The 21654-nt window shown below is 44.0% G+C and overlaps 1 protein-coding gene across 2 annotated transcripts in view; it reads left to right on the forward strand.

The window, feature by feature from the left end:
* The window catches only part of LOC126284488 (protein sidekick-2-like), a 905210-nt gene that overhangs the window by 483282 nt on the left and 400274 nt on the right, over positions 1-21654 (forward strand). The window contains exon 2 of one of the 2 annotated variants that reach the window (XM_049983448.1): positions 18082-18147. The exons of the other annotated variant lie outside the window; for it this stretch is intronic. Within the exon in view, the coding sequence (XP_049839405.1) occupies positions 18082-18147 (66 nt within the window). The remainder of the gene's footprint in view (positions 1-18081; positions 18148-21654) is intronic. 2 annotated transcript variants of the gene reach the window in all.

The following is a 21654-nucleotide window of genomic DNA, read 5'->3' on the forward strand; positions in this document are numbered from 1 at the left end:
CTGCTATGATACACAGGGCATAGACATGGCCAATCACAGTAGCCCAGGAAAGGAAGATGAAAGTGGAGGATACGAGGATGCTGAGGTGGATGTGTGAGGTAACAAGGAAGAACAGGATTAGAACTGAATTTGTTAGAGGAGCTGTGAAAGTGGAACCCATGGGGAAAAAGATACAAGAGGGCAGACTAATGTGGTACGGACACTTACAGAGAAAAGGGGAAGAGTATATCGGAGATTTGAAGATATAAAGATTGAAGAAGCGAGTAGGAGAGGAAGACCGAAGATGAGGTGGAAGAATAAGATATCTGGGGACCTAAGGAGAAAGGATGGAAGAAGGAAAAGGCAATAGATAGAGAATTATGGAGGAGAAGGATCCAGAAGAGCAACGCCGACCCTACGAGTCGTGGGACAAGGCGACGATGAAGAAGAAGAAGAACAAGATCGCACTTGAATTTTGGAACGCAGTATCACTCTACCAAGGCAGTTCGATGCAACCGTCAAAAAGTTTCTAGAAAATTGACTTTGAAATTATCCGAGTGTCTTCAGTACCCTAAAACTTGTTCACATGTTACTGAATGCTCACCGCCCACCTGGATTCCATTACGGGCCATGGTAAAATTTTTAACGAAGTTGCGTGTCCCACGAACAGTTCCATGGAACGTAAAATACGCTCTATGTACAAAAAAGAAAAGAAATCGGTACATGTTATATAACTGCACAAACGATTATAATTTCAGGAAAAATGGGTGAGTTAACAAGAGAAAGAGTTTCACAAACTGACCAAGTCAATAACGCGTTGGTCCACGGCTGGCCTCTAAGAAAGCAGTTATTCGGTTGCCACTGACTGAGAATTGTTGGATATACTTCTGAGGGATATCGTATGCCAAATTCTGCCAGCTGGCTCGGAAGATCGTCAAAAGCGCGACATGTGTGCAGGGCCGCATCAATAATGGTCTTAATATTCTCATGGAGGAGAGATGCGGCGAGCATGATGGCCAAGGTAGGGTTTGGAAAGAGCGATGACAAGCAGTAGAAATTCCCACCGTGTGCGGACGGATATCTTCTTGTTTACATGTAAGTCCAAGTAGGCTAGACATGAAGACAACAAAACGGTGTGCAGAATATCGTGGAAGTACCGCTGTGCTGTAAGAGCGCCGCGGATGACAACAAAAAGGGTCTTGCAATGAAAGGAAATGGTACTCGAGACCATAACTCCTGGTTGTCAGGCCGTATGGCTGGTGGCAGTAAGGCTGACATACCCAGGTCGTCGCCAGACACATTTTCGCTTGTCATCGGGGCTTATTTCGAAGTGGTGGTCATCACGGAAGACAATTCTACTCCAGACAATAAGATTCCAGGAAGAACACATATCTGGAGACGCCCCAAACAGCTGTTGGATACCAGCGTGACTGTCGCTCTCAGCACAGCCCGATAGTGATGGTCTGGGGTGTTATCCCAATGGTACGTCGACGATATTCTACGTCCCGTTTTGTTTCCCTTCGCGGCAAACCATCCGAGGCTTAAATTTAAGCAAGATAATACCAGTCCGCAAATGGCGAGTGTTTCTACTGCTTGTCTTCGAGCTTGCCGAGCCCTACCTCTGCCGGCAAGGAACTAGGTCTATGCCCCAATTGAGAACGTTTGGAGGATTTGAGGCAGAGCACTCCATCCAGCTCGGTACTTTGACGATATAATCTGCCAGTTTGACAGAACATGGCACGATATCCCTCACGAGTAGATACGACAATTCTGAACAATTCTGTCACTCACTGCCAAGCAGAGTAACTGCTTGCATAAATGCCACAAGTGAACTAACGCGATATTGACTTGCTCAGTTTCTGAAGCTCTTTCTCTCCAGTAAAGTATCCAATTTTTCTTTTGTTCAGCTACCAGTTTCCATTCCATTCGGATAATTCCTCCGTAGTGCATCTTTTGTATTTTTGCCTTAAAATGTACATAAACATGAAAAAACCTAATTTGTAAATTCAAATAATTTTAAAACATATTATTAATTAAAATTTACATTTACAATGAAAGCTGGACTTCTGTGTGTGATATATAATTATAAATTAGAAGATGTGCATTTTTCATAAAAATGACAATTAGTTATGTTTAATTAGCATATATTTGATGATTTTAAATTTAAATGAAATACGTATTCCAACTGAAACGAAAAAAACGAAGTAAACAATGACCGAAATAAGACTCAATCTAACAATTACCAGTCTCGAGTGTTACTATTTTTTTTTTCACCTTTATGTATTTCACGCTTCACGGAAATGCTTGTGCAGCATGTACCTTAGGTTAAAAACTCACAACAGCAGGAATCGAACCAAGGCCAACCACGTGGTAGGCAAGCATTCCACGACAGATTCACGCTGCCTGTACTGAAACAAATTTTACGATTTTACAGACTCTCAGAAACATCAAACCCGATTTTCTCGAAAAATTTTTAGACTTTCAGCGAACTGCAGTAGAGGATTCATATTTGGGTACTGAACTCCACACGCCATAAATATAAAAACATACCAAAGTCAACTGTCGTATCGTGTGCCTGTTTGCGACTGACAAACTGATAACACTGACGACTTCTCCTTTGTTTAACCAACTATATCAAATTACAGTTATGTAAGGATCTACACATCAGCGTGTGAGAGGCTTAGTCTGAGGAAGAGATGTGCCAATAAAGTGAACGGGACGAAATTTATACCCATACTGACACATGCTTCGGACAAAAAAATGTTTCAAATGGCTCTGAGCACTATGGCAATTAACATCTGAGGTCTTCAGTCCCCTACAACTTAGAACTACTTAAACCTAACTAACCTAAGGACATCACACACATCCATGGCCGAGGCAGGATTTGAACCTGCGACCGTAGCGGTAACGCGGTTCCGGACTGAAGCGCCTAGAACCGCTCTGCCACTCCGGCCGGCCACGCTTCGGAGACCTGGACAAGAAAAAGCCAGAGTGGAATCGAAGCCTGTGCAATAAAATTCCTAAGAAATATTGTTCTAGAAATGAAGAGGGACAGAATTAGAAATGAAGGTGTTAGGAAGGAAACTGGAGTAGATAAGTTGAATGAAAGAAATGGAAAGAGTAGGCTAAAATTGTTTGGGCTCGTAAAGAAAATCGAAGAGTACGTAAACGAATGATGGAGTCCAAGTTTGACGGTAAGGGGACAACAGGGAGACCCAGAGAAAAACGGATTTTCTCGATCAAGACCAGTTTAAGAAGAAGGTTGAAAAATGGCTCTGAGCACTATGGGACTTAACAGCTATGGTCATCTGTCCCCTAGAACTTAGAACTACTTAGACCTAACTAACCTAAGGACGTTACACAACACCCATTCATCACGAGGCAGAGAAAATCCCTGACCCCGCCGAGAATCTTACCCGGGAACACGGGCGTGGGAAGCTAGAATAAGAAGAAGGAATATGGATTGGAACAAAACAGTTGGAGAAGAAGAATGATGGGAAGACAAAGGAAAACGGAGAAATATCACAAATATCCCGACTCGGCGTGATGTTGGGCAAAGGGCAAACGAAAACGACGAAGGGCAATTCATTGTTCTGTCCATACGATCTGAATAAAACGCGCTCACATTAGCTATTTCCCGTTTTGTCTAAGTAATTTGAACTTCTTGCGATTTAAGTCAGCCGACTTTGTTAATAAAGATGATTGCATTTAGATTCTACATCTACATTTGGTTTCTGAAAAGCACGGTGAAGTGCATGGCGGAAGGTACTCCTTATTGTACTGTACGAGCAGTAATTAATCTGATCCTGTCATCTAGATCACTGTAGGAGTGAAACTTAGATGACTGCACCAAACTTCTTCATTCCTCACTTAAAGCCGATCCTTACTGCAAGTAGAATGTCCTGAGATACGTTGCTTCTATCTTCAAGCGTCTTCCACTCCAGTTTCTTTCAGAATCTACGTGGCTCTTTCCCATGCGTCAAAGAAATCTACCAACATTCGTACTACTTCTTCATGTATGTTCAACGTCCCATGATTTTCCTATTTGGTATGGGCCCGACACACTTGAGCTTTATTCTGTGATCAGTGTCAACTCGCTTCGGTCAGCAACGTTCTTAGGGAATTGATTGCCATCTCCCAGTATCCTCCCAGTCAACTGAAGTCTGCCACCAACTTGACCTACGAGTCAGCCAGTATAATCGTCCCATTTAATATCCCAACAATCTGTTACACCAAGCTATCAGTATGAGCGTAATGTTTCCATTTGTGACACATTGATCATAAGGCACTACGTTTCTTCGTTTTGTGACTGTAAACTACGTTGTCAATCTTTGCACAGCTTTAGATCTTGTCAAGATCTAGCTGGAAATTTGTGGAGATTTTTTCAAACAGAACTCTTTTTTTTTATTTGTATCTTCAGAATTTTTCAGTGCTGTATTTAGACAACTAGGGCTCGCTACTTGAAAAATTTCTTGCGAGACGTAGTACTCAACTGTGTCCACTTAGCCTATATACATGGCCCCCTGCCTCGCAACGAAATTTCAAAGCGCAGCTCAGGCCTTTTCTTGTGTAAGGTATAGCTGCGATTATTTCTCGAAATTACAACACACGAAATTTCGAAAAGCAAATTATAGAATTTTTATGAAATGCATTCGCAGTTGCGAATAAGGGCAACCATCGGCTGTAGAATGGAATGACAATGAAAGTTAGTACCGGACCGGGATTCGAACCCAGATTTCCCGCTTATCACGAGCGGTCGCCTTATCATTTGGCTATCCGTGCACCACTCACAACCACACCCAAACTTCCACATGTCCCTCCAGCAATGCGTCTTGGGTCTGGCCGTGAGTCATGCACAGATATCCGAATGACTTTTCTGAAGAATAGAAATTTACTCTGTAGGAATCAGCATGGGTTTCGAAAAGACGATCGTGTGAAACCCAGCTCGCGCTATTCGTCCACGAGGGTCAGAGGGCCATAGACACGGGTTCCCAGGTAGATCCCGTGTTTCTTGACTTCCGCAAGGCGTTCGTTACAGTTCCCCACAGTCGTATAATGAACAAAGTAAGAGCATATGGACTATCAGACTAATTTTGTGATTGGATTGAAGAGTTCCTGCATAACAGAACGCAGAATGTCATTCTCAATGGAGAGAAGTCTTCCGAAGTAAGAGTGATTTCAGGTGTGCCGCAGGGGAGTGTCGTAGGACTGTTGCTATTCACAATATACATAAATGACTTGTGGATGACATCGGAAGTTCACTGACGCTTTTTGCGGATGATGCTGTGGTATATCGAGAGGTTGTGACAATGGAAAACTGCAGGAGGATGAAATGCAGGAGGATCTGCAGCTAATTGACGCATGGTGGAGGGAATGTCAATTGAATCTCAATGTACACAAGTGTAATGTGCTGCGAATACATAGAAAGAAAGATCCCATATCATTTAGCTACAAAATAGCAGGTCAGTAACTGGAAGCAGCTAATTCCATATATTATCTGGGAGTACGCATTAGGAGTGATTTAAAATGGAATGATCATATAATGTTGATCGTCGGTAAAGCAGATGCCAGACTGAGATTCATTGGAAGAATCCTAAGGAAATGCAATCCGAAAACAAAGGAAGTAGGTTACAGTACGCTTGTTCGCCCACTGTTTGAATACTGCTCAGCAGATAGTGTTGATAGAAGAGATAGAGAAGATCCAACAGAGAGCAGCGTGCTTCGTTACAGGATCATGTAGTAATCTCGAAAGCGTTACGGAGATGATAGATAAAGTCCAGTGGAAGACTGTGCAGGACAGACCCTCAGTAGCTAGGTACGGGCTTTTGTTGAAGTTTCGAGAACATACCTTCACCGAGGAGTGAATCAGTAGATGGCTCCCTCCTACGTATATCTCACGAAGAGACCATGAGGATAAAATCAGAGAGATAAGAGCCAACACTGAGGCATACCGACAATCCTTCTTTCCACGAACAATACGAGACTGGAATAGTAGGGAGAACCGATAGAGGTACTCAAGGTACCCTCAGCCACATACCGTCAGGTGGCTTGAGGAGTATGGATGTAGATGTTGATGTAGGTGTAGATGTAGAATCTTATGGCGACCGCTTGCGATGAGCGGAAAGCGATTCTGTACTGTGAAGTTTTATAAGTAATGTAATACATTTATTTCTCGGCCAGTTTCGGTTTAAACAGTACGGTATTTGTTGTGGGACAAAGGTTGCATATCCCCACGTCAGCCCCTCTAATTTCATGAAGCACCGATATCTGGCGGCGTTAGAGCCACACGTTAGAGTGGCGTCTGTAACGGAGGTACTTTCCAAGCAGAGAGCTGTCATTCTCTCTTGCCGGTAAAGCAGGCCATCGCAGATATTCGTAGGCGCTATCACAATGTCCCCGGAGATCTGGCTGTGAACAAAAGCACGGTGAACCCTTGGGCGAGACATCTGTCATCATCACATTAGGGTCGCGCAAACCTGTCCGATTTCACGCGTGGCGGCTGGCCGCACTCAGCTATGACTCCTTCAATGTTCGAACGTGAAGACACTCTCGTTCGAAGTGATCGAAGAATCATAATCAGACACGTAACAGAAGACCATAGAGAGCAACCAGGGTCCATCTGTGTGGAATGGCTTGCGCGTTGCCAGGCTGATCGTGACAATTTTCCGTCGAACATCGTTCACGGGTTCGTCACTTTGAACCAGAAACAAAATGGTAATCCGTGCAGTGGCGCCGCAACATTTCTCCTCCGAAGAAAAAGTTCAAAGTCGTACCCACAGACAGTAAAGTCATGGAGACCTTCTGGGACTATGAAGGCGTAATTTACTATCATGTTATGTACGTTTGCATAACGTTTGAGCCTGTAGATGAAGCTTTTCCGCGTCTAAACTGGTAGTATGTTCTGAATAAACGACGTCTGAATTACAACAGTTGGTTGCAGTTTGGAAACTTCCTGGCAGATTAAACATGTGTGCCGGACCGAGTCACGAATTCGGGACCTTTGCCTTTTGCTGGCAAGTGCTCTACCATCTGATCTGCCCAAGCACGACCCGTGCTGACAGCTTCAGTTCGGCCAGTACCTCGTCTCCAACCTTCCAAACTTCGCAGGAACTTTCCTGCAGACCTTGCAGAACCAGCACTCCTGGGTATCCGGAGACATGGCTTAGCCACAGCCTGGGGGATGTTTCCAGAATGAAATTTTCACTCTGCAGCGGAGTGTGCGGTGATACGAAACTTGCTGGCGGAGTCGTGAGTCACACTTGGATAGCTCAGATGGTAGAACACTTGCCCGCAAAAGGCGAAGGTCCCGAGTTCGAGTCTCGGTCCGGCACATAGTTTTCATCTGCCTTGAAGTTTCATATCAGCGCACACTCAGCTGCACAGTGAAAATTTCATTGTGGTTTCAGTTTTGATTATTCAAGTAAAAATTTTTTATGGAAGTGGCTACATTCATCTGACCTGAATTCGGGTCTAAAATGGTAGGACCTTGAGCAGTGTGAGCAAAACACACTAACCTTTGATCGTGGACGTAGACTAATTACGGTTCGCACACAGGAGACGGAAATGAAAGACGGCCGCAGTTTGTAGAAATAGGTGCAACACATGAGCTGACAGGTGCTCAAACGGGAAGCCCCCGAAAATAATAGAGCCTCGCCAACAAAGAAGGCTATTATTCTTGCTGGCGCGCCGCCTCTAAGTGATGCCCCGGGTTTTACATAATGGTTGTCGGTATTTCGCAGACTTTCATTCTCGCAGCGAGAATGATTAACGACTCGAGTTGAAAAGCGAGCTACTCGCCCGCATTATTCCCGACCGCCTGTCTTTTGCCACACAATCGCCGTCTGTCATCTGGAAGGCATCGTAGAGACGCGCGCGCCCCCGATTGCAGACCAGACCGAAGCACAGAAGAGAGAGGACGAGAGGCCGCTTCAGATTGCCGCAGACAAATAACACGCCGATGTGCCTTCACGGGCGTTCATTACTCCCCTTCCGAGGAGACAATAGTCGCCTATTCGTCTTACTGAGCCTAGCTTTGCTATATAGATGCTGGCCCGATAGTGGCTCGGAACTGCGTGTTTATTAAACGAATCGAGAAATAGTTTCTTCGCCTCTAATTAGACCGCCCTATTTTTGGGATCGTCATATTGGCACGCGTGGTAAGAAACATCCAGAATAAGGCCGCGCTCTTCTGCATCTGCATCAACATCTACATCTGTACTCCGCAGGCTACGGTGCAGTATGTGACAGAGAGTACACCATAGTATGCCAGTAGGCATCATTTCTCCACACCCACATCCGTTCGCTAATGTTATGCTTCAATACGGACTGTTAGTGTCCCTCTATATAAAACCAAATTTCTCTCATTATAGGCGACAAATATTGTAATAGTGTTAATTCGCCTAGTGTTAACCATAACGCTGTGCTATGCATCTTAAATACTACTACTACATAGCATATTGCGTTGTGGTTACGAGGTACAGTGTAGATAGTCACGTGGAGACAGTGCGTCCTCATAGTGTGGCCGATCGAAACATTACCCCTTATGACAGCGTTGCTTTTCCTGTCCTCTGACTGTTTCAGGTGTCCATTACTGCAACGCAGACGTGCACAAACAAAAAAAATGGTTCAAATTGCTCTGAGCACTATGGGACTTAACATCTATGGTCATCAGTCCCCTAGAACTTAGAACTACTTAAACCTAACTAACCTAAGGACATCACACAACACCCAGCCATCACGAGGCAGAGAAAATCCCTGACCCCGTCGGGAATCGAACCCGGGAACCCGAGCGTGGGAAGCGAGACGTGCACATTCCTGTAACAGTTCTGCGGAGTCAAATTATCGACGGAACCACGACCGTGTGTGATACTCAGCTTCATAAGACGCAGTGTTAGCTATGAGGCTTTTGGCGTTTTACATGTCCAATCTCATATGAAATTTGAGGCTGTTAGAGCCATTTACTCTCTCACTGGTGCACATTTAAGCAGAGGTGCTACATTTTGCTGGAGGAAAGTTAAACAATCATTTCTTAAATTTAGGAAAATATAAGGGACAAGAAGTTGAAGTGAAATAACAAACAAACATGTTGTAAAAGCAAGTCAGACAAAATTTTTCCATTTCCCCCTCTGAAAATAAGAAACTTATTTCTTCCTTTAAAAATATAAGCTCATCTGAATTTGATGATAAGCGCTGTCTTTTCTGAAATGTGCACGGTGCCTTTCCTAAGAGCTGTCAGGCGAATTTTCTGTCGTGTTTTGGCAGATATTTGTAATTTGATTTTTGCGTTGTGTAGCCGGATTTAGCGCAAACAAATACTACTAAGCGCGTTTTCATGAAACGTAACAATAGTATCCTCAGTAAATCAAAGTTAGGGTATGAGAATACCTGATCAAATGATAGGCCATTTACAAGTTCACTTACCTGATTTTACATGCAATAAATAACAAAATAGTGGCGGTTAGTATTTTCTGTGACCCATCTACAGATTTCATTGTGTGTATTACAGTATTCTCGTAGATAAACTAAAGTTTATGGAGCTGAAAGTATACGCAAGCAGTGTATAATGTAATATTTGACCGAAAGAATGCCGAAAGTTGTACTTAATAACGCAATCAACGTAAGCAGTAGAGGCAGTTCTCAATGCGGAGACATTACTTGTAGAGCACAAGTATCGATCTCAGGTACACTATTGTTTCTTACATGTCTAAACAGGCTTCTATCTAACATAGATAAGAAAAATTAAAGCACTTTTTAAGAGAACATTAGTGTTATAATCAAACCAACCATATTCAGAATAAATGGTAAATAATGTTCTTAAAAGCATTATGGGGTTGATTTCGTGCAAAATGGTCTCATTCTCTATTTCAAAAAGACACAACGTATTCAGTTCTGCACACACAGAGACAGTACATCAATAATAAGTCGAATATACGAGTATGGCGAGAAAATAATAATTAGGATGGAAACTTCAAACTTTTTAGGTGTTCGCATTGATAAGGTTTTAAACTGGAAAGAACACATCTGGGAGCTCCTAAAACAACTTAATTAAGCACACTTGGACTTCTAATGGTTGAAAATCTTGGGAGAGAAAAGTGCAGTATGGGCTACATATTTCCACATGTTGTCAACAGATGAACACCCTATTCATAATCTATGCCATCGTAGCTGGTGTAAATATCCACTAGTTCAGAGAGATAAGAACCCCTACATTCACAAGAAGAGGCTCCCAAGTTGTATCCTGGATCTTGTCAAGCCAACTTACAGGCATCTGGCCGATCCAGCACTTCTCAAAAAGTGTGTTCATAGCAAAACCCTAAAATCCAGATGAGTCTCTAAATTCACTCATATGGAAACATTGCACTAAAAACACATTTGCATCTGCTACAGTTGTCATAATTGCAACTTATTATGCAGTTATTCTATTTAATGATGGGAACGTCGGAAGGATTAAGGTATTAGAAAGAATGGGCTTCAAAATAGGAAATTTTACTCAAGACATGCTGGAAAAATAGATTTACAGCGCGTCTCTGCAGCTGATAAGTCAATTGAAGACCTGGTAAAGGAAAGAAGACAGACAACAAGAAATCAGAAGAGAGGCCTTTAAGGGAAAGACGACCCACAATACAAATGTGGTGCCTTCTGAAGAACTGACATAAGGAAAAAAGTTAGGTTGAACTTTAAATTGCGTTCCCTGAAAAGTTTCTTTTATTAAAATTTATGTACCTTTTTCTCATATTCTATGAATGATAGACTTACGAAGTTTTATACACAAAATTCTGTAAACCTAATAAACGTTGTCTCGAGACCCAATTTTTAAATTCTGATTTCAAGCTGAGATATGGGGCAGAGTGCTTTGAATTTTGCATTATTTTAAAATTGTACTTGTGGAATTATAAATAAAAAACTATAAAAATTCTCCTGTTTTAGCTATTCCAAAAACCTCATGAGTGAAGTTTGCAGCATATAAAGAGATGAAAGAGAGAAATTTTTGTAGAAATGTCTGGAATACTTTCTGAGAAAAACGAACATACATTATTTCTTTAATAAAACTTCCAATTTTCATTAAAAAAAGTTGAGTATATATATAATCAAAGGATTTTATATGTAAATGTGTTACTGTCATGTAAAGCGTGATACTGCCATATCTCCAAAATTGTGGATTTGGTGCATTTTTGAAATAGTGTATTTTTCATCAACGTCCCCCCTTAACACCTTTCTCCTTGTTTCGATTGATGAATATCGTGTGGAATAACATTCTGCGGCAACCCATCTTTACGAAAGTAGGTCTTCTCTGCTCACAAAACGTGCTGTATAAATAATCTGTGAAGGAAAGGTGCCATCTGCGTCGAGACTTTATGCGGGATTGAAAATGTGCGGCGGACCAGGATTCGGAACCGGGACCTCGTGCTTACTAGGCAGTTGCGTGAACTAGTTCGCCAGCCGGACACAGTCTTTGACGCAATTGCGCTGATTATCTCCGACTCACATTCCCACGCAGGGCCACCTAACCACAGTACCCCTCCATGTCCTCCGTGCTCGGTAATTTTAGATTCCAGCTGGACGCCGAACGCAAAAGTACATCTGCAACGATGACTGCGAATTCATAGCCCATCGAGGCGGACTAATTAAATGAATGTGTGGTGTCTGTTCTTTCGGACGTGTCTGACAAAACAGATACCACGTATTCATACAATTGTAGACATCTGATTAAGGAGTAGGCAGTTCGACTGCTGCTTCACACTATAGTTATTCCCTCATGGAACTTGTTGTCTATTATCCACTGTATTTCAGAAGGAACAGTGATATACATAATTGCAATACCAGTAGCAAAAAATTACATTTACTACGACAAATTACGATCGTGTTAGCACAAAAACTGATGCCCAATGCTAAACCAAAATTTTTGACCCTTAACCAATGGGTTAAAATGTATGACAGTCAAAAAAACGTTCAAATGTCTGTGAAATCTTATGGGATTTAACTGCTAAGGTCATCAGTCCCTAATCTAAATTGTCCAAAGTACAAACACACACACCCATGCCCGAGGGAGGACTCGAACGTCCACCGGGATCAGCTGCACAGTCCATGACTGCAGCGCCTCAGACCGCTCGGCTAATCCCGCGCGGCTGGCAGTCAGCAAAGTACAATTTGAAACACTATGAAAAATTTCGTCCTTGCTCACTCCTCTTAGTCCATAGAAAAATTTCTGTGTGTGTAATATGTGAGAGGTGGTATATAGGAATTACTAATTCACATCTGGATTTTAAAAAAATATAAAAAATTGAAATCATTCGTAATGGCTAGCATGTACCTATTTTTACATACGAATGCGTACTGTGAATGTAAAATGACTCATTCCACATTATTACGATTTCTTCTCCTTCCGTAGTGGTCAATCCAAGGATTGGTTTGCAACAGCTACAATGGCAGCTTGTCTCCATTCTGTGCGTCTTTCAGCTTTTCTCTTCATTTCTTTATAGGTGTTGCATCCCACATCTTTCACGATTTGATCCATGTACCTGAGCCGTGGTCTTCCTCTTGGTCTTTTTCCCTCGACATATTCATCTATGATTCTGTTCAGGAGTCCTTTATGTCTTAATAGATGGCCTGTAAATTGCACTCTTCTTTTAACGATGAATCTCCAAAAGATTCTCTTCTCACCTGCTCTTTCCAGAACCACTTCGTTTGTGGCCTGGTCGATACATTTTATTTTGAGCATGCGTCTATAGCATCACATTTCAAAAGAATTTAGCCTCTCGTCTTCCTCTGTCCCGAGAGTCCATGTTTCACACCCATAGCATGCCACACTCCACACATATGATTTCAAAATTCTTTTCCCTATTTCAAGGCTGATGCTCTTTGATGTTAAGATGTTTTTCTTCTTGTTAAAAACAGCCTTCGTTTGAGCAATTCTACTTCTCACTTCTGCCTTACTCCTTCCATCCCTGATAATGTTACTGCCCAGATAAGTAAATTTATCAACTCGTTCAACATTTGTACATATATTACGATTAATGGTAGAAATTATCCATGGAGCTTCAAACTGACTATTTCTTGTTCACAAACTGTAGCTGCAATCACGCTGCCGATAGATGGAATATACTTTTATTTATTTTTTTACTGTTTGGATTTGCAGTTAACAGTCTGGTCTGTGAAGCCATTTTAAAATGCGTACCTAGAATTGCGCATCTGCGAAATCTAAGGGATACGAAAATAGAAGCAAATTGTATCAAATAATGGTTCAGATGGCTCTGAGCACTGTGGGGCTTAACATCTGTGGTCATCATTCCCCTAGAACTTAGAACTACTTAAACCTAACTAACCTAAGGACATCACACACATCCAAACCAGAGGCAGGATTCGAACCAGTGACCGTAGCAGTCGCGCGGTCCCGGACTGAGCGCCTAGAACCGCTAGACCACCGCGGCCGGCGCAAATTGTATCAAAATTTTACAAAAACTTCATTATGTACAAGACATTGTGATTGTTTTTTAAGAGTCCAGGGGCTAAAAAGCGTAAATTCAGAGCAATGTAATAGTAAGGACTCAAGCCAATGTTCCACAAACGTTAATCGGTATAAGTATACATTCAGTATACCCACCATTTACTGACTTTCTATGTGATTCCTAAACACTGCAAAGAAGACAGTAATTGTATTAATATTTGATGGAGAAATAAATGCATCTCTTCTCTTGGAAATTGTGTGTCTAGTGAGTCCTTAACTGTAAATGATGCTTTTGCTATAGCTGTTAGGATTCCTCTGCGCTTACAAGATTCCTACCTTACCTTGCACAATGTTGTACATTGAGTGATCTGTCATTAACTACCTAGAAAATGTTACTTTCCGTGAGGTATGAATTTTTGCATGAAATACTTCCAGAATATGAAGACATGATTGTATTAAACCAGCTATCTCCTATATCAAGGGAACCTCCCCATCGCACCCACCACAGATATAGTTATAAGTTCGCACAGTGGATAGGCCTTGAAAAACTGAACACAGATCAATCGAGAAAAGAGGAATAAGTTGTGTGGAACTATGAAAAAATAAGCAAACCATGCAAACTGAGTAGTCCAAGTGCAAGACAGGCATCATCAAGAATAATGTGAACACAGGAGGGCCGTGGTTAGCGTGAGCAGCTGCGGAACGAGAGGTCCTAGGTTCAAGTCTTCCCTCGAGTGAAAAGTTTAATTTTTTATTTTCAATTATTATCTGTCCGTTCGTCCGTCCGATGCGAGGTAACTGCGCCGTAGTATGGGAACGCTACACCTAAACAAACATCGAAACAAAACATATGTTTTGACAGAGCACAGGGAAAACTGTGCGACTGTGAAACTGTTGCATTCATTTGTTGTAGTTTATGTGACAAACTATTACGTATTCATCACTTTTTTGGGAGTGATTATCACATTCACAAGAAAACCTAAATCGGGCAAGGTAGAAGAATCATTTTATCCATTCGGCAAGTGTACAATTTAGGTGGGTTGACAACATATTCCTGTCATGTGACGCACATGCCGTCACCAGTGTCGTATAGAATATATCAGACGTTTTTTCCTGTGGAGGAATCGATTGACCTATGACCTTGCGATCAAATGTTTTGGTTCCCGTTGGAGAGGCACATCGTTTCGTCTACTAATCGCACGGTTTTCCAGTACGGTCTCAAAAAACAGACACTAAACTTATTACAGTGAACAGAGACCCCGATGAACGAACGGACAGATGATAACTTCGCGAAAATAAACTTTTCATTCGAGGGAAGACTTGAACCAAGGACCTCTCGTTCCGCAGCTGCCCACGCTAACCACGGAACCACGGCGCTCCTGAGCGCATGTAGTCCATGATGTTGCCTATCTTCCGCATGGACTACTCAGTTTGCATTTTTTTGCTTATTTTTTTCATAGTTCCACACAACTTCTTCCTGTTTTCTCGATTGATCTGTGTTCAGTTTTTCAAGGCCAGTCCACTGTGCCAACTTATAAGTACATCTGAGGGGGGTGCGATGTGGAGGTTCCCTTGTTAGTGATCAAGTAGTGATGGTTGCAATGAGTTTGCTGTCCACAGTAAGAGAATAACCTTGGCACGGCAGTACTGCTCAGATCAAACACGGGGTACGCGAGCGTTAAAGCAACATCGGCAGTGTGTTGATCTTGCCGATGAAAACAGGCTGTCTCGAGAGAGCGTGTTTACACGGGCGCCCCGCCTGCGCTGGTGGAATGTTTACCGGCCGCTGGCTTCCCGCGCGGAAGCATATTTCTGAATGAAATACGTGTGTGGCGGCGCGGTGTGACGTGCGGCGCGCGCGGCGGACGTAAATACGTGGGAATCCACGGGCTGCGCTGTCAGCGAGACGCACGCCACGTAAACGACTCCTCATAAAACGCGGCGCGCTTAGAGATGCGACAGATACGTTTGCTATTTTTACAGTTACAGCTTAATATCTCTAGTCTTAGAGCTTTTGTGTACGTTGGAAGCCTGGTCCAATGAATGAGCCTACACAGCAGTCAACATTTCCTTCTGTCGTTTCATTTCTCTATCAGACCGGAGAATCTATGAATGCAGAGTCTCGCAGCCGTTAACATTGAATAAAATGTTCTCGAGTTTCCAACCGCGCCAAGCTTTCGGCCGAGCTCTCCTTGTCCTTTGTCAAGTGGTATGACTGCTGGAGGAGTGCTGGTAGCCCCTTATACAGGCCGTTTCTGTAAGACTGTGCAAAAATGTTACAGGACATAGAGAATGCTCCACTGAATTTGAGATGGGGAACCTGGGGTAGGAGAAGCCAGCTTAAGGAGCTAATAGGAATAAAATCTCGTTACTGTGTACGTTTTTATTTGCATATTTGCATTACTTAACTGCGAATACCAACATTGACACAATAATGTACCATTTGTACTGTATGCTACAAAATGTGGTGAAACTGACTACCGTCAGCCTCAATGAAAGCACGACATCGGCGAACAAGATTCTGACGCACTCTGACAAATAACACTGGTGTGTTTTGCATCACATCACAGGTAGCTACAATTGTGGCAATTAATTCCATCCCCTTATCAACTGGGTTCTTCAACACAAGTGCTTTTAGGTATCCCCATAGGAGATAATCAAGGGGACTGAGGTCAGGTGACCTCGTAGGCCATTGGAATACGACATCCGCTTCCAGTCCACTGACCAAGGAATACTGTACGGGTGCTGCTCCATTGTATTATACTGTACGTCTCTGAGCAGCACTGAGTAATAAATGGGTCTGTTGTTGATTCATAGCAGGTTCTGTTATGTTACTGTGTAAACATGATACAACAGATGACCTTATGGACAAGTAAACAAGACCTGAATCATGGCGTCCTCATGATCAGGGTCGAGCTCCTTATTTCCTTGGAGGAAATAAAAATGGTTCAAATGGCTCTGAGCACTATGGGACTTAAATTCTGAGGTCATCAGTCCCCTAGAACTTAGAACTACTTAAACCTAACTAACCTAAGGACATCACACACATCCAAGCCCGAGGCAGGATTCGAACCTGCGACCGTAGCTATCGCGAGCTTCCAGACTGAAGCGTCCGCAGCTCGTGGTCGTTGCGGTAGCGTTCTCGCTTCCCACGCCTGGGTTCCCGTGTTCGATTCCCGGCGGGGTCAGGGATGTTCTCTGCCTCGTGACGACTGGGTGTTGTGTGCTGTCCTTAGGTTAAGTAGGTTTAAGTAGTTCTAAGTTCTAGGGGACTGATGACCATAGAAGTTAAGTCCGATAGTGCTCAGAGCCATTTGAACCAGACTGAAGCGCCCAGAACCGATCGGCCACCACGTCCGGCCAGGAAATAAAGAAAGTACATGTAACTAAACAGTACAGTTGTGTAAACTTATAGCCAAGTTAGTTGTAAGTATTCTGGGAAACAGTAATGCTAGGCAAAGCAGTAGACAAGATTACTTCCGTATCTCCTTAAGCTGTCTTCTCAAAACCCAGGTTCCCTACCTGAAATTCTTCAGTGGAGCGTTCATTCTGTCCCGTTACATTTTTGCACGCTCTTACGGAAACACCATATGTACCAGCTGCCGGCTGTGACGTCACTGGTGCTCGCGGGGTCGCCATGTACGGGGGTAAGTTGGCCCGGCGTTCGGTGTCCCCGCTTCAGCCGCGCTGTCGCTGGATCCCACACTGTGCTGAGCTGCAGGGCACCGTCTCTATTTAGAGTATTATCGGCGGGTTTTACTTCAATGGCGTCTTTAATTACACAATCCTGGATGCAGTACGTGGGAGCCAAGACTCATGTTTCGTCAAATTTTATCCGGTGTCCTTTTTCTCAAGCATGCTCAGCTAAAGCAGATTTCTCGAGGTAGCGTAGACGACGAAACCTCTCATGCTCCTGCCTGCGTTATTCCACAGTGCGTACTGTTTCTCCGATGTAAGGCTGGCCGCCTCGCAAGTTATCTAGTAGACCGCAGGTGCTCTGAGACCTGCTGCGTCTTCAACTGGTTTCAGTGGTTGACGGATTTCTGCCGGCCGCGGTGGCCGTGCGGTTCTAGGCGCTGCCGTCCGGAACCGCAAGACTGTACGGTCGCAGGTTCGAATCCTCCGACATACCGGATTCACGAGATTTTTAAAATTATCGACAGTCCTAGTTCGAATGTCACAGTGGCGGAAAAGGCGCGTAGTGCTGCATTAACACGGGGAGATGAGGGACACATTCAACCGGGAGCTGCTCGGGTGGATGGCAAACACAAGCCTGCGCTTATGGTCTTCAGATAAATGCAGCACTCCGTATTTAGAATAAATTTCCTTTACTTCAAGTCTATGCTCAAAATTTTTTCTTCATCAGATTACCCGTTTCGCCCTATTATGACCATCTTCAGATCTGTTTTATAAAGACATTTCCTAACATGCTGGAGCCACAGTGGCATCGTCAAATGTTAATTGCAAAATAGTAGTTAGAAAGTGTGTAGGTGTGGTGCTGAGGGCTTCACAGCAGGACGCAGGGCTCAGATCTTTCTTTCTCATGACAGTACATTTGACAAGTGAGTGTGACGAGTCTTATGAACGGTGCTGATAGGGTGGTTTCTTCTCCGCTGGGAAGGGCTCTAACTGCGTCCTTCTGCTTTGTGTGTCTGCAGCCGGCACCGGCGGGGACCCCCTGATGCTGCGGAGGAGGGCGAGCGGCTTCCGGAACGCTTCCGCTGGTGAGTGAATGGCCGCCAGCTGCTCACACTACCTTCCAGGGCCGAACTGTATAAGCGTGCGGCAGCAACGTGTGCTGTAGGTGTGAACGACGTTCGATTCTATTACTGAGTCGTACCTATTAAGCTAGGTCCTATAAAATTTTTAATTGGGTGGGATTTCGTGGCAGATTAAAACCGGAACCGGGAGACGAACCTGGGACTTTGGCCTTTCACCAGATAGGCACTGGCGGAAGCAGAGCTGTGTGGACGAGTCGCGAATCGTGCTTGGACAGCCGAGTCGATATACAATTTGCCCCACGAAAGACAGAGGTTCCAGGTTCGAGAGCTGCCCTTCCAGGAAGTTACAAATCAGCGCGGCCTATCAGCAGAGTGAGGATAAGATTCACCAAAAGAAATGGATATAACGGGAATACCATTTTGTGTTTATTACAATGTTCTCCTTCCGATGTGACAATTTCAGTAATGTTACACAAATGAAATATACACAGATGAGCCAGAACATTATGACCATCGACCTACTATCGATATAAACCCGTCCAATCGATAGCAGCGTCACGTGACGAGGAATGACTGCTAGTCAGTGAGCGTGCTGTCCGTGTGTAGTATGGGGAAAGCGCGCGATCTATCTGAGACTGACCGAGGGCAGATTGTGATGCCACCAGGATTTCGGATACTGCACAACAGTTCGGCTGTTCGACAAGTGCTATGACGAGTGTCTTCGACACGAGGCAAAACCAGGGTGAAAGCACGCACCAACGTCACAGGGTTGGGCGGCCACCTCTCATTACAGATGTCGGACGTCCCTAGCTGGGTAGACTGCTAAAACAGGACAGACGGCGATCTATGGCGGAACTAACATCAGGATTTAATGCCGGGAAGAGTACAATCGTGTCTGAACACACAGTGCACCGAACACCCCTAACGATGGGTCCCCGCAATCGACGACCATTGCGTGTGACTATGTTAACACGACGATCTACATCTGCATCTACATACATACTCCGCAGTCGACCATACAGTGCGTTGCGGAGGGTACGTCGTGCCACAACTAGTATCTTCTCTCCCTGTTTCATTCCCAAACAGAACGAGGGAAAAATGACTGCCTATATGCCTCTCTACTTGCCCTAATCCCTCTTAGCTTATCTTTGTGGTCTTTACGCGAAATGTAGGATGGCGGCAGTAAAATTGTACTGCAGTCAGCCTCAAATGCTGGTTCTCTAAATTTCCTCAGTAGCGATTAACGAAAAGAACGCCTCCTTTCCTCTAGAGACTCCCACCCGAGTTCCCGAAGCATTTCCGTGTTTTATAAGCTGTCTCCTTTACAGATGAAACACATCTTCCCAAAATTCTACCAACGAACCGAAGACGACTATCCGTCTTCCCCACAACTGCCATTACATGCTTGTCCCACTTCATATCGCTCTGCAATGTTACGCTCAAATATTTAATCGACGTGACTGTGTCAAGCGCTACACTACTAATGGAGTACTCGAACATTACAAGATTCTTTTTCCTATTCATCTGCATTAATTTACATTTATCTACATTTAGAGTTAGCTGCCATTCTTTACACCAATCACAAATTTTGTCCAAGTCATCTTGTATCCCCCTACAGTCACTCAACGACGCCACCTTCCCGTACACCACAGCATCATCAGCAAACAGCCGCACATTGCTATCCACCCTATCCAAAAGATCATTTATGTAGATAGAAAACAATACTTCCCTGGGGCACTCCAGATGATATCCTCACCTCCGATGAACACTCACCATCGAGGACAACGTGCTGGGTTCTATTACTTAGGAAGTCTTCGACCCACTCACATATTTGGGAACCAATCCCATATGCTCGTACCTTAGTAAGGAATCTGTAGTGGGGCACCGAGTCAAATGCTTTCCGGAAGTCATGGAATATGGCATCCGTCTGATACCCTTCATCCATGGTTCGCAAGATATCATGTGAAAAGAGGGCGAGTTACGTTTCGCAGGAGCAATGCTTTCTAAAGCCGTGCTGATGCACGGACAGCAACTTCTCTGTCTCAAGGAAATTCATTATATTCGAACTCAGAATATGTTCGAGAATCCTGCAACAAACCGATCATAAGGATATTGGTCTGTAATTTTGAGGCTCCGTCCTTCTACCCTTCTTATATACAGGCGTCACCTGCGCTTTTTCCCAGTTGCTCGGGACTTTACGTTGGGCAAGATATCGGGAACTACGACTGAAATAGACACGTAACCACTGGCACTGGGCATTAACATCGTGGTAGAGTGTTTCATGGTCTGATTAATCTCAATACTTTGTTCATCATGCCGACAGGAGGCTGTGAATATGTCGTCTTTCACAGTAACAGCTCCGCGACACCTGTACAGAGGGGCGAATACAAGCCTGTACAGAGGGGCGAATACAAGCTGGCCGCACCTGCATTATGCTCTGGGGAACAATCACGTGGGCATCCATGAATCCAGCAGGACCCGTGCAAGGCACCAGGACGGCCGAAGCGTATTGCACACTGGTTTGTGACCATGTACACGTCTTCATGAGGATCATGCTTCCCAACGGCTGTGGTATTTTTCAACAAGATAACGCGCCTTCTCACAGGGCCACGAGTGTGTTGGACTGGTTTGAGGAACGTAGTGGCCAGTTCCAATGGGTACGCTGGCCCCAAACCTGCCAAATCTGAATCCGGTCAAACACGCCTGGGATGTAATTGAACGTGGCGTCAGAGATCATTGCCCCCATACCCGGAATTTACAGGAGTTGTATGTGCAGAAGTGGTTCCAATTCCCTCCAGAAACCTACCAAGGCCTCATTTTTTCATCCCATGATCAATCGCTGCGGTTATCCGTGACAAAGGTGCACTTACCGGCTACTAGATAGGTGTTCTCTCTGATCAGTGTATGGTTCCAGAGACCTTCTTCTATCTCAAACTTCCATGATATATGTATTGCAACAGAACGTCAGCATCGAACGAATTGGGGGATCTTGCCTGAAACCCAGGCATAGGTGGTTCAGTCAAACGAACTTATATGGTTCCAAAAGATCTTTTGAAGTGTGGAATGTATATGATGTATGTCTGCAGACTGAAGTGATCAATAGTAATCTGCAGGACGGCTAGGATTCGAACCCAGTTCTCCCGCTCATTAGCAACATGCACTAACCAACCCGACACAGTGTCTTTTGACAACTGCACATAATACGGAGGCGTGTTAGGGCAATCCGTGCAGTCGTTCAAAGACACTGTATCAGTGTGGCGTAGTAGTTAGTGCATCGGCCTACTGCACAGGAGACCAGGGTTTGAATCCCGACCTTGGTAGAAATTCTCGTTCGTCACTTCATTCTGCCTGCATATACACATCATAGCATTTTAAACATATGGTGACAGAGCACTGAAAGATCTTAGTGGAATTAAGATCCCTGTAGCAGCCGAGTGTCACTTAGTGCTACTGAGATTCATGGAAGAACAAGCCATCACGAAACTATTCCACCTGGTGTACGAGAAGTAT

Source organism: Schistocerca gregaria, chromosome 8 (assembly GCF_023897955.1).
Source record: "Schistocerca gregaria isolate iqSchGreg1 chromosome 8, iqSchGreg1.2, whole genome shotgun sequence".
Taxonomy (NCBI): Eukaryota; Metazoa; Arthropoda; class Insecta; order Orthoptera; family Acrididae; genus Schistocerca; species Schistocerca gregaria.